Here is a 14,042-nt window from a genome sequence, read left to right as displayed (position 1 = left end):
AAAAAAACATTATCAAGAATTAATACATCCCACATTTGATAAATTTATAATATTACTAAATATATTAAATAATTTAAATTTCATTTATTCTTATTTTATTTTCCTTTTCTTTTATTATCTTTGCGTTAAATTTATATATATATATATATAAATAATCATTGAATCAAATTATATATTTTAAATAAAAATTTACAATATATAAAATTATATTTATAAAATATTAATTTTATAAATATTTAAATTATAAATTATAATTTAACAAATTTTGGGAAGAAAAAAGCTTACTGTTAATATAAAAATGATTGAATCTTTATTAATATATTAATATGTATTATTTTTTGTTGTTTTATTTTCTTTTCTTTTTATTATTTCTTTTTTTTCCATCAAATAAATTATCTATAATGAATAATGATCATATAAAAGTGATTATTATTATGATTTTTATTCCCAACCCCATATTCCTGTCGATTGTTTAATTGTATCCCTGTTCTCCCTTCTAATTCTAGTTACTGCATTTGCCTCTCCTTTCACAAGAATTCTTCTAGATTGCTCTCTTTTTTCACGTTTCTGTAAAGCTGTTTTCACTTTTTTTTTAATAATTTCAGGAGCAATTGTGGCAGCAGTAGTAGTACTATACATACTTTTGGAATCATTTAATTTTTCTATTTCTACATGTTCATCATCTGAATTAAATGTTTCTGTAGTAAAAAATGAATTCGTTTCTTCATTATTTGTCACATTTAAATTATGCGAATTTGGATTTATCATATTTTCATTTGAATTATATATATCGATATTTTTAACACCTTCTGTTATAATACGATTTTCTGCAGATGATACAAATAAATTTCTCTCTTCATTTGTTATCGCATTTACAAATGTTTCCTCTGATGTACATGCAAATTCACTTCTCATAGAATTCTCGACTTGAAGTCTTAAATTATTAATTTCACTATTATTTATACTTCTATTTTCTTCATCCATATTCTCTTTATATTCTTCCTCAATTTCTTCATCTTCAATTTCAATCATTCCCATTTCTCTCAAAAGATCCTTCTCCATTTGTTTTGTAAGACCACTGGCTTTAATTTCCACATCTATACAATCTTCTCTTCTAAACATAAATTTAATTACATAATTTAAATCAAAAACTTGCATTACTAATATTTGCTTTTAAATTTTTATTATCACTTACAAAATATCTTCAAATATTGGGTATAATTCGCTTTCATAACCAAAACGTCTTTTAAAAAAGTCACGAACACAATTTACATCTCTTTCGAAATAAAATTTAGCATCTACATGCTCAGTGGAAATCATTTGTGGAAAATCAATAAGAACTGCTTTTCCACTGTTTGTTATCATAATATTAAATTCATTAAAATCTCCATGAATAACACCATGATTTCCAAGTTTTACAATCATATTCATTAATTCATCATATAATGATTCAACATCATCTATCTTATATACACCACATCTAGAACATTAACATAATTCATAAAAATATTGAATAATGTAATATTAAAAATATAAAAATATAAAAATTTTATTATTAAAAAATATATAATAATATATAAAATATATAATATATAATAATAATTTCAATTACAGAGGTCCACCTTCAACCAGCTCCATAATAACACAATGTCTATTAAGATCAATTGGTTCAGGTACCGGAAATCCTCTATCAAAAAGTGCTTTCATATATGCATATTCTCTTGTTGCTGATATTCTAGATAGATATAACCATGATGCTGATTTTCTGTGTTGATGATAATCTCTTTTACCTTTAATATTTCTGAAACAAGTTCTTCCTAATCTATGTAGTTTCAAGCATACTTGATTTCCATTATCATTTGCAACTATATATATATTAGATTCTTTTCCCACTCCAATTTGATTACCAAAAGAATTAATAGTACCTCTTTGTGCCAAAACCTTCAAAGCTAAATAATCATAACCAGTATTTGTTAAACGATAACCATCATCTAGAAAGATAAATACTTTATTATTATTGTTTTTTTATTATATATTAATTATAAATTATATTATTTAAACATAAAATAATATATTATTTAAATTTTCAACTAACAATGTTTTCCACGTTCATAACTGAGAAGTTTATGCTTGCATAGTTCTTTCAATAACTTATGCACACCGCCATAACGTAAATTTGCTATTTGAGCAGCTAATGATGCAGGAACAAGTTCATGATTCTTCATTCCCATTTCAATCTACAATAATAAATTATTCTATAATAAAATTTTAAAAATTATAAAGAATATTATAATATAAAATACATTTTATGTTAAAAATAATAAAAAATTTGATAACATATATGAATCTATTATCGAAACGTAAAATTTCAAAATTTTTATATAACCTTATACAGTATTGCATGTACATAAAATAAAAATTATGTTTCAAAATATATTTTTAATTTAATCACATATAATTAATAATAAATAATTACCGCTGTTAAAACTCGAAAATCATCTCGAGTTAAATATCGTAAAATTGTTACATTTAATTTTCCCATGTTTATTTCAGACAATAACTTGCTCCATGAATTCACGAACCATGGATAGAAGATTTATCAGATGCTAGACATACACGTAACTAACCTCTATATATTTAAATATTTATCGTCAAAATATATTTATATGTAAAAATTGAATATAATTTATTATTTTATCCAAAATTAATTAATATAATTTAATTTACATATTAAAATTAATAATATATTATCAATTCAAAATATAAAAATTATTAAACAATAAATTTAAATATTATATTTAATTAAAAAATTATTTATTTATAAATCAAACATGTACAAAAATTATTTTTACTATTATGTTAATTTATGTATATAATTTTTTATTATGTTAATATTATTTATCATATTAATAGATTATTAATAAAATCTTTTTAACATTTATGTATTTTTAAACAGAAGAAATAAATATTTAACTATAGGACAAGATTAAATTATAAGTGAATAAAAATAAAAAATTATTTTATTTTAAAATTTATTAAATAAATTAGTAATGAATAATATTAATATTACTATATAATTTAAAATATTAATATATAATAATAATATTTTAAATTTGAAAGAAAATGATTAATTAAATATCGTATGAAAGTTCAGTTAATCAAATAGTAAAACAAAAATTTATGATTGTTACATCCAAATATTAATATTAAAAATACATTTGAACATACATAGAAATATAAAATGAATTTTTTAAAACAATAAAAAAATTGTAATAGTAATATTTGTACAATACAGAAAATAATAAATGATTGCATGTTGCATAAAACAAAGTATTAATTCAAAGATTTTCTAAATTAACATTATAAATCAAGATCTTAATTTCAGATCTTAAATTCAGATTCAATGATAAATTTATGAAATTTATTATTAATATTTGAAAAAAAAACAAAATAAAAAATAATTATCAAAAGTACATATATTTCTACAAATTGATTATATTTAAAAACAGTAATCAATCGAACTGTTTGTAACATCGAACATAAATCAATTGTACAATAGAATTTTCGAAATTTTCATAAACAAGCTTATTACTAACTTGTATCAATTCATTTATTTATTATTTTTGTAACTTAACGTGATATTTAAACAATTAATTACAAACGCAGAGATCAACATAAAAAGTCATAGTTTATGGAACATTCCATTTCATTCATTGAAATTATTTTTTTGTAATGAAATAACTCAGCATTGAGAAGTTTAAAAAAAACATACATTACAGAATATAGATATTTAACATATAATTTTATATAAATTGCTATTAAAGTTTATTATAATTCACTATTATGTTATATATCATATAAAAAACAACTTATTGTCGCAGATTTTCCAATAGTAAAAAATTAACAATTCAGTTTATTTTTAATTCATATACATCCAAGAATCTCTCGTATGTATATAAAATTTAAATGTTGAAGAATCAATTTTATTTTAATAGTACATGTACAATTCAACTAACATTTATTTATTAATTAATTATTCATTATATATGTTATACATTTATTTCAAATTTAATAATAATATAATTTGAATAAGATTCTTTCATTTTTTAGTTCCATAAACTTTGTATAATTACATTTGAATGCTAGCTAATTAAAAACAATATCCGATTTCACACATATTTAATTCACTCTTATTGAAATAAGCTAAATGTTTTTTTTTATCATGGATATATCGCATATACAATTAATTTACGTAAAAGTTGACGCATTGAATACAAATATTATTATTCTATATTATTTTCAACATTGGACACATTTAAAGAGGAAGACCCTAAGAGAAAAATTATATAAGTAAAAATTACGCACAACAACATAGTTTAAAATCGCACCATTGATTTCTATGTTGTATCAGTGTCCCATATTCAAATATTATTATACAATATCATAATGCACACGCATATTGCCACAAAGATGAATATCTTTGAAGTTTATTCGTTATTATTTTTCCATAGTTTAATTAAATTTTTATAAGTATTATCTACTAAATTAATTGTCACATTTTAAGAAGTAATAATATATGTATATTTTAAAGCATTAAGAAATACCTTAGAAAAAAAAAAAAAGGAAAATACAAATTAAAAACTAGAAAAAAAAGAAAAAAATGTAAATGTTAATTCTATTCAATAATATGTATTTAACTTAATCAATAAATCATCTTGTATTCGTAACATAACTATTCTAATATACAAATTGAGTACATCTTACATCTCTGTTTTTCAGTCATTAATAATATATATCGTTTTACAAAATTATTTTTATTTGAATTAATAAATCGCACAAATGATCTAATTAAAATAAACAAAGTTTATACTAGAACAACGTTAGAAAATAACTAATAAAATTAGAAAGAAAATCCTATTTATTTCCATGTTATTATAAATCCATTATTTTATAAATGTTAGTAACAACATATCGGACAAATATATGTAATAATAAAGATGCATAACATTATTATCAGACTTTATATTAAAATAAAGCAATTAAAAAAATAATCAATTTCAAATAGTATGGAGTCAATGCAATTTAATTTCAATTTATATCTTCAATGTGTAATGTAACACAATTCTATGATATTATCATAGATTTTTGATATAGAGTACATAGATATGATTACATGTAACGTAAGCATTTCTAATAAATATATTTCTAATATAAATGTTAGTAAATATCGTACAAAACTTAAGGACGATATTGTTTCCAATATACATACAACAATAGACATTAAACTAATTACATATACTTGTTTCATTATTGTATACAATACAATTTTTATAATGTTATATTTTAGAAATTAAGTATTTGAAAAATGATTTTATAGAACAAATATACTATAGAATAAAAACATTATTTGATATATACTTTTTAGTTATAAGAATAATTCAAGAAAAATTTCAAATATTTTTTATACAAAAAGTTCGATGTACATGCTACATATTAATCATAAGAGCTACAACTACACTTACCGGTAAGATATTTTTAAAAATATGTGATTCATTTTATCAATTTAAAATATTATTAATCACGCATGGATTTATCTTCAGTAAAAATCAAATTTTGTTCATCACCAAATATTGATCCATCGTCCGATAATTCGTTTGTATTAATTATTAATTCTTCTTTCCTTTTATCTCGAACTTTTTTATGTGATCGTTTAATAGAAGTTTCCCCTAATAATTTGATATAACTTTTTGTCTTTAAACAATTTGGTGGTGTTACAGTTGCATTTTTCGAATTATTATTTGCAGAACTCTGATTATCATCAACAAGATTTGTCGAATCTTTTATTTCTGTATTATTATTACTAATCGGTTTTTCATGTATTGATTTATTTATTACATCATCTACAGTAACAAAATCATTCGAAAAATCTGATAGATTATCTGTTTCATTTATAATATTTTCCATAGACGTTTCATGTCTTTCATTTACATAATGGTCATTTCTGATTAAAGTGAAATCTTTTCTTGAGATATTTCCACGTTTATTTTTTTTATGAGATTTTTTAATGGAATCTAAATTAGGATATAATTCTGTAGTTGACATATTTCTTGGAGTCAATCTGCCTGTTATATCATTATCTGAATCATATACTTCTTTCGTATTTTCATTGTTAATATTATTATCGAGTTTTACTGTTGTAATATTATTTTCTTTTATTTTTGCGCAAAAATTTGAAAAGTTTGGTACTGGCGTTAAACATCGCGAAAAACTAATATTACCATCTTCTGAATATTCATTTTTTTCAGGTGATAAATCATAAAAACATAAATATTCTTTACAAGCAATAGAAGCAATTGATGATCTTTTCCTTTTAAGAGGAGTGAAAATTTTAAATTCTTCTTTAGATATATCCAATTCTTGTAATTCAGAATCATATGACATATTCATTTCACAATTCAACGATAGATCTTGTGACTTCTGTTTTTTATTTGGAGATAATTTATCCAATGATATATTTGAGTTCTCAGATGAGATTAAAGAAGTAGAATCTCCGATATTTGTGATAACATCCAAATTTGAAGAAAAATCTTCCATTCTATATTTACATTCGGATGTATCATCAACATTAAATGTTTTATATTTATTATTAATATCTAAATCCATATCATTATTAAAATATTCTTGTCGTTTTAAAAATCCAGATAATATTTTATTATGTTTATCCTTTTTATGAGATTTTTTAACAGAATTAAATTGTGACAATAAAAGTCTACTAGAATTCACTTTTTCAGGAGTAGATGATCGCTCTTCTTTTGTATTATGATAATTTGTTTCAATGGATATTATATTTTTTTCAGTATTTTCAAAATTTTTCCAACATTTTATATTTTCTTGTTCTTCTGTTGTTTCGAGTTTATTTTGTAAAACTTTCGGACTGAACAATTTTCTTTTATTATCATCCTTAATTTTTTTATGAGATTTTTTTATAGAATCTTTAACAATATTTTGTAAAATATTTATAGAATTCTCAGGAGTAACCGATGTTTGCGATTCTAATACAATTTCTTTTACTGATTCTGGAGTTACTGATCTACTATCATTTGTTACATTGATATTTTGATTAGATAAATTATTTGCATCAATATTGCTAAAATTTTGAAATAATTCATTTTCATTTTCAAGTTTCGAAAGACATTTCATATTTTTTTCTAATTTTACTTCAAAATTATCTGTTTTAGGTATGACGTTAGTGTAATTTAATGTCCAATCTGATATTTTAGATTCTTTTAAAACATTATTCTGTTTTTCTTCGGTATAGTCAAAAAGTGAACCAGTGTCTGACATATCACCTTCAGAATGACTTAATATTAATTCATTAATATTTTCATTAATAGATTGATTTATATCTGATTTAAAATCTTGTAATGGATCAATATATTTTTCATGTTGAGTTAATAGAAGATTATTTTTATCCTGAAGTATAGTTTCATCATTTACAAAATTATTTGATGTGCAACGTTCATTTCGTCTTGATGATCTTTCCTATACATAACATTATAGTATAAAAATTAATAATCATCAAATTAATGTAGATAACAATATTTAACTATTTAATCTCTATTTAATTTCTAAATGATATCTTTTCTTTTCTTTCAAATTTTCTATTTTACTTTAAAAACTCAAAATTTTTATACAATTTTTATAAAATAGATTTAATTTCTTTAGTAATAAAAACAATGAAAAATTTTACTTGGAAAAACTAACATAGCAAATTATTTTATTTAAAAAAAAAAATATGAAAAATATTAATTAAGATAAAAGTTTATTAAATTTTATTTGCTTACCTTCTTATGACTTCTTTTAATTGCACTCATGCTTTCTGGAATTATACAGACTAAATTTTTAGGTGTACATGATCTACTTTCATCATTATCATGAAATTCATGAAATAAGTTTCTTGAAGTATTCATGGGAATATTATTTGTATATTTTGATCTACCTTTGATACGTTTTAATGACTGTGAATTAGGTGTTGCATTAACATAAACAATATTATCAATAGTTTCTTTCAATTGATTGCGTAATAATGGTGTAAAACTTGCTGAACATAATGATTTTTTAGTTGACTTTGTATTAGGTGTAGAATAATGTAGAATTTCATGTTCTTTTGTACTTGATTGTGAGGGTGTTTCATTTTGATTTTCATCAATAGAATCAGAAGATGAAAATAATAAACTACTATTTGTAGAAATATTAGGATTATCATCAAGATTTAAGAATTTTCTAGAAGCAGATAAAGGAGAATTAAAATTAAGGCTCACAGATTTTCGTATACCTTTTTTTATGCACCGAAAACTTTTTGGACTTGGAGTTAAATTAAAATTCAATGATTTTCTAATTTTTGTTTTTCCATAATAAGAGGGACTGCTATTAAAATTTAAAGCTCTCATTATCTTAGCAGATCTAGATAAATGTTTATCTTCTTCAAAAGAACTGCTTTCTGAACTGGAATTACAAGTACTTCCATCAAAATTCAAAGATCTGCTTATTCTATATTTAATAAAATGTTTACTTTTATGTGGAACTGATCTACTACATGTTACATATCTCTGTTTATATGAAATTTTTTTATCTTTTGGAGGACTCCATGCAATGTAACATTTTTGATTTAGTTCACCATTATGAATAACATAATCTTCTTTATTTTTATCAATATTCATTTTTGTAGTAGTTGTACAATCATCAAACATAGTTTTATTCAATATGTTTTAAACATAAAGATTATTATGTAAATATATATGGAAAATATTTTTTTCATTCACAACCCCATATGATTGTAAATTTTTATTTTTATATATATGTAAATAAATTGTAATAATTACTAAAAAAATATTATAATATTAAATCGATATTCAAATTATATCATAGCTTTACTATATGAATGACTTACTTAATTTTTTTTCAAATTATATATAATTTCCATTCTATTTCACTGCAAACAAAACAAAAAATTAAATATTAAAATGATATAAAATAAATCTATCTTATAAAATATTAAAAGACATACATTTTTATATGTTTTATGCATCTCTTATAATTTATCCGTAATTTAATATTCAAAATCTTGATTTCTCATATTTAATAAAAATAAATTTCATTAAATTCACGAAATTTTTATATATTAAAATATATTATAAAATTTTTAGAAATTTTTAAAATAGTTAATATATAATACTTATGTAGTATATTTGCACATATTTGCATTATTATCCTAGATATTTTATGTATGTGATGTGTATGTAATTCGCGTTCCTACAAGACAATACATACGATATAATGCATGCATGCAAATGCACATTAGATATAATTTTGATTTATAATATAATATACATAATTAACTGTATATTATACTTACGAAATAAATAAAATATAATATAATACTTACAATTTAAGTAATGTTTGCCCAAAATAATATAAACTGGCTATCTTCATATGGAAAATTCAACCATAAAGTACAGATCAATTCTTCCTTTATTATATTCTTTTTTTCCTCTTTAATATCAAGTTATACTATATACTAAAATCCAAAATTTTATTTATTTGATTATACATATATATATATATAAAAGACGATTTTAATTATTAGGCACTCAATTTAATACAAAACCTAGTATGGCTTCGCATGACTTCTTTAAGCATTTTGATATGTCGATATAGTGTACAGAATAGATGGCGTTATATATTTCTTCTTAAATATTGTTTCCTCAAATATTAAATTTTTTTACACAGAAATTTATTTTATATTGTAATTTTTTTAATTACATATTAATAAAAGTATTGATAATGAAAAAAAAATTATAAAATTTTTAATATATAAAAGATTTTTATCGTAGTAAACTTTGCAAATTAAAAAATATATGCATACTATTGCATACATAATTATAATTATATACAAACATAAGTGAATTTATTTATAGTTTTATTATTTTTTTTATCTTATTTTTTCTTTTCCACAAAATTCTAAATTAAACAAATTTTAATAAAATATCCATAAAAATAAAAAATATATTTAATTTTGTTATCACTCTGATTTCTCTTTCATATATATATATATATATATATAATTAAATATATAAAAAAATATATAATAAACATATTATATTTTTATTTATTATTATATCTATAAATATATAAATATCTCTCTCTCTCTCTCTCTATATATATATATATATACATATATAATCAAATTTTCAAATTTATAAGACATTAAAAAATAATTTTGATTTGATTGAATATTAAACTATTTTCATAGTATTAAAATATAAATAAATATTGTTTAATGTTTATAAAAGAATCAGTTATTATCTTTTTTTTAATAATAGAATTATTATAAAATGAAATTTGTTTTATAAAATTTATAACATTAAATTTTCTTTACCATAACCTCAATATATATATACATAACATTTTATATATATTTTATATATTTTATATATATAACATGAAAATAACATGAAAATTGTATAATAACAATTTTTATAAAAAAACATATCTTTGTAATTATATTATTCTAATAAGTTAAAATTATAAATATACAAAATATCACAAACATAGAAAGTATTAATAAATTACAAAATCTAATTAATTTTTTTTAATAAAACTATTTACATTTACATCAATTTTTTTTTAAAAATATGATTTAGTCCAAAAATTATCAATAATTATTATTAAAACTGTACAATGAGATCGTAATCATGGAAAAATGTAAAATAATATATTAAAACATTTTTAATGAAAATTTAAACATGTCTAACATGAAAACTGACGATGTACTCAGCATTCGTTCGTTGAACAGAAATAGCAAATGGATCTGTTGGATGAAAGGTAAATGCAACTAAACGTCTTGCAGCTGTAGGTGTGGTACGACCTAACATTCCCGCATACATTCGAAATTTTAGAAGACCAGAATCACGAGCATAAAACCTTTAAAATAATGCGACAATATTAAATAATAGCAATATCTATTATCTATATTAATATGTCAAAAATTTATATAAAAATAGTTTTAACAATTCATAGTTTTAACATTTTTCTTACTAAATATTTCTTTCTAAATATTTATGATTTTAATAAATAATTGTTGTAAATATAAAAAATTAAATGAAAATTATACCGTATAGGATGCTCGCCGCAAGCTTTAGGACGCTCCATCATAGATACCCATTTATCATCATAACAAAATAAAGACAAATCCAGATATGGGGAACTAGAATAAGATTGAGCGCATATTGGCAATTGAGCAAGTAATCTTTTTGTAGCTTCAGTAACACCACCATATCTGGCACTTATTATTGTTTGTTTAAATCTCTGTTGTAACAATCTAAATAAAATTATAAATTAATATGATTAATTATTAAGATCATTATTTTTTTCATTAATATTTTTAAGAATGAAATTGAGAATTGAGAATAAAATATATTTCATTTTGCAAAAGGTCCCAAAATTATACGACAAACATGTATGTGTTTTTTTGTATATATGCAAAAAGAATAATTTAATTTTTCACACATATTTTAAATATTTATATAATTTGAAAAAGATTTTCAAATTATAAAATAATAAAATACCTTTTGATATATTTTTTATTTTACTTCATAATATTGGGACATATATTAAAATAATGCGATAAAATTATTATTATTATATTTTCATGAATATTATACCTTGCATATATATTGTTAGATGGAGAACACATATATTGACAATCGCCATTCATTCTAGCATTCCTAAAGAAATCACTGAAATTTTCAAATTGTGTTAATAATTGGGTAGATGTGTTATCATATGCAGCTAATATTTTGGCAGTAACCATATCATAGACTACTAAAAGTGCAGGTTGTACATTAGGTTCATTTGCTTGAAGAGTTGCTACTTCTTCACTTGCAAATCTTACAAGAATATGATTTGTATCTAATAATTGCATTTTCCACATTCGTAATGCATTTAACTGAAATATTTATTAAAATCATTTAAAATATTACTGATAAATTTACAATATTTAAAAATATTATAAGAAATATATTTTACATACTTGGTCAAAATATTGATAAAAACGTCTTAATTCATATGGATCCTTTGTTGTATCACTAATATATGCTGCTCTTTTATATAAATAAACTAACAATTTATGTTTGAGACAGTTTATTGTAACATCTCTAAATGGGCGACAGTTTACTCCAGGACATGCACTTCTAACCAAATAAGCATCATCTTCTAAACAAAATCTATTTCAAACCAAAATTAATTATTAATAGTATAAAAACTATTATTGAAACAAATTTAAAATAAAAAATATCTTTTCAAATAAGTGGTACCTTCCTATTGTTCTAACATTGATAAACATTCCATCAAGAATTTGAAATATATGAATGGTTTGATGCTGTACTGATAATACTGCCAATATATCTTTATAAAGATAGAGACCTATATAAATAATAATGTTTATTGAATGAATCTAAATAAATAAAATAAACATATATTCATGAATTTACCTTGATTATGAGATAAATATATTTTATCTACTTTAAAATGTCTAGTATCACATAATTTTCCTCCATGTAAATCGACAAGATGTAAACTGTAATCTTCAAGTGGTGATCTAGGATTTGGAGTCAGTGCTTCATTGTTAGAATAAATCTTAAAGAATAAAATTTAATATTATATATAAAATATAATAATATTATATATAATATATAATAATAAATTATGTATAATATAAAATAATAAATTAAGAATAAAAGTTATTATCCAACATCTTACTTGATAAAAATGTGGTCTCAATTCATCTGGAATATGAGCAGCTGAACCAACAATTACATACCGACCATCATCTGTAAATAAACTACATTCTCTATTCAATTGTTCATTACTTTGAACCACATTAACAATCCATTTAGCCTATAAATATCACAATATTATTTATTATCATAATATATTTTATTATTGTTCTTAAAAATCATTCATAACTCAATTTTTATATTAAAAAATTACAAATAATATAGTATACCTTAAAAAATCTATTAAAAATGTTTCTTCTAATTTGGAAACTGCATTCATCATTCTTATGACCAATATATTCACCTTCTGAATTTGCTAATAAATCAGCAGCTGCAGATGCACCACGATATTCATAAACTTCTATAGAAGTTTGATCAGAACTAAATGCTATTAAATAATGACCATCAGGACTAAATTTTCTAAGAAAACATGGAGGTTTCTCCACATTCATAACAGTGAAATTTGGAAATACATTTTGATAAAATTGTCTAGCACAATGTACATGTGTCCCTGGATAAGGACAACCAAATGTTTCTCGACGCTTTAAACGTAATATTATATTCTGTGGACCTATTTTACGAGGTTTAATAGGGCAAGGTTCTGTCACGTATTCAATCTTTGCCTCCTTTTCTGCCATTCCTTTATAAATTTGGAATATATCAAAATATTCATTTCACTTAATATATACGAACTTGTAAACTGTATTCATTTAAATGTTTTATTCTTCTTCTTAATAGAAATAAATTCAAATATTTGTTTCTTGGTTATGTTTCATATTTCACTCAATGACGTTTAATTTTAAAATCTAAATTAATTTTATATTATTAACGAAAAATTCTATTCCTTATATTATTAATATTATTAATTATTTGATTAAAATTTAAATATTTGGTATCAATATAAATTTTCTTCCAATTTTCTGTAAAAAAACAATTTGTTATAACAGTTTAAATATATTTTGCACTTAAATCTGAGTATTATCTGTTTATTTTCTAACAGTCCAACTTGTATAACCATAACCTAATTTAAAATTTAAAATATATATTTTTTTCTTCTTTTTGTTTTTATTACTATATTTAATAATCACTTTATAATTACATAACATTTTAAAAGAATTATTTTATTATTACANTATGTGAATACTGATTAATTTATATGAATTACATAAATTTAAGATAGATACCAATCTATAATAATTATATCTT

The 14,042-nt window shown here is 21.1% G+C and overlaps 3 protein-coding genes across 5 annotated transcripts; all 3 read right to left on the bottom strand.

The window, feature by feature from the left end:
• Positions 1 to 327: 327 nt before the first annotated feature.
• Positions 328 to 2,588, bottom strand: LOC122718802 (serine/threonine-protein kinase rio2). Its single transcript, XM_043944141.1, has 5 exons — positions 2,477 to 2,588; positions 2,096 to 2,237; positions 1,613 to 1,991; positions 1,196 to 1,480; positions 328 to 1,114 (listed from the first exon to the last, which is right to left on the bottom strand). Exons 1-5 carry the CDS (start codon positions 2,540 to 2,542, stop codon positions 442 to 444), a joined length of 1,545 nt encoding a protein of 514 aa, XP_043800076.1. The 5' UTR covers positions 2,543 to 2,588; the 3' UTR covers positions 328 to 441.
• A 2,480-nt stretch (positions 2,589 to 5,068) lies between these two features.
• LOC122719004 (protein PFF0380w-like) lies at positions 5,069 to 9,794 on the bottom strand. Of its 3 annotated transcripts, XM_043944509.1 has the most exons (5): positions 9,668 to 9,794; positions 9,446 to 9,577; positions 8,951 to 8,992; positions 7,845 to 8,881; positions 5,069 to 7,542 (listed from the first exon to the last, which is right to left on the bottom strand). In XM_043944509.1, exons 4-5 carry the CDS (start codon positions 8,748 to 8,750, stop codon positions 5,575 to 5,577), a joined length of 2,874 nt encoding a protein of 957 aa, XP_043800444.1. In that variant the 5' UTR covers positions 8,751 to 8,881; positions 8,951 to 8,992; positions 9,446 to 9,577; positions 9,668 to 9,794; the 3' UTR covers positions 5,069 to 5,574. The 3 variants fall into 3 exon arrangements, 2 of the variants coding, with proteins under 2 accessions (XP_043800444.1, XP_043800443.1); XM_043944508.1 differs by lacking the exon at positions 9,668 to 9,794 and having other exon boundaries at positions 9,446 to 9,656; XR_006347492.1 differs by lacking the exons at positions 5,069 to 7,542; positions 7,845 to 8,881; positions 8,951 to 8,992; positions 9,668 to 9,794 and adding an exon at positions 9,166 to 9,312 and having other exon boundaries at positions 9,446 to 9,656.
• An 881-nt stretch (positions 9,795 to 10,675) lies between these two features.
• Positions 10,676 to 13,751, bottom strand: LOC122719005 (DET1 homolog). The gene is made up of 8 exons (XM_043944510.1): positions 13,067 to 13,751; positions 12,820 to 12,957; positions 12,552 to 12,696; positions 12,375 to 12,483; positions 12,092 to 12,284; positions 11,724 to 12,007; positions 11,174 to 11,380; positions 10,676 to 10,983 (listed from the first exon to the last, which is right to left on the bottom strand). Exons 1-8 carry the CDS (start codon positions 13,472 to 13,474, stop codon positions 10,800 to 10,802), a joined length of 1,668 nt encoding a protein of 555 aa, XP_043800445.1. The 5' UTR covers positions 13,475 to 13,751; the 3' UTR covers positions 10,676 to 10,799.
• Between the last annotated feature and the right edge of the window lie 291 nt (positions 13,752 to 14,042).

The sequence above is a fragment of the Apis laboriosa genome, unplaced genomic scaffold, assembly GCF_014066325.1.
Source record: "Apis laboriosa isolate Shangri-la unplaced genomic scaffold, ASM1406632v1 scaffold68_cov148, whole genome shotgun sequence".
Classification (NCBI taxonomy): Eukaryota; Metazoa; Arthropoda; class Insecta; order Hymenoptera; family Apidae; genus Apis; species Apis laboriosa.
The sequence above is the reverse complement of the archived record's forward strand: the minus strand, read 5'-3'. Positions and strand labels throughout refer to the sequence as shown.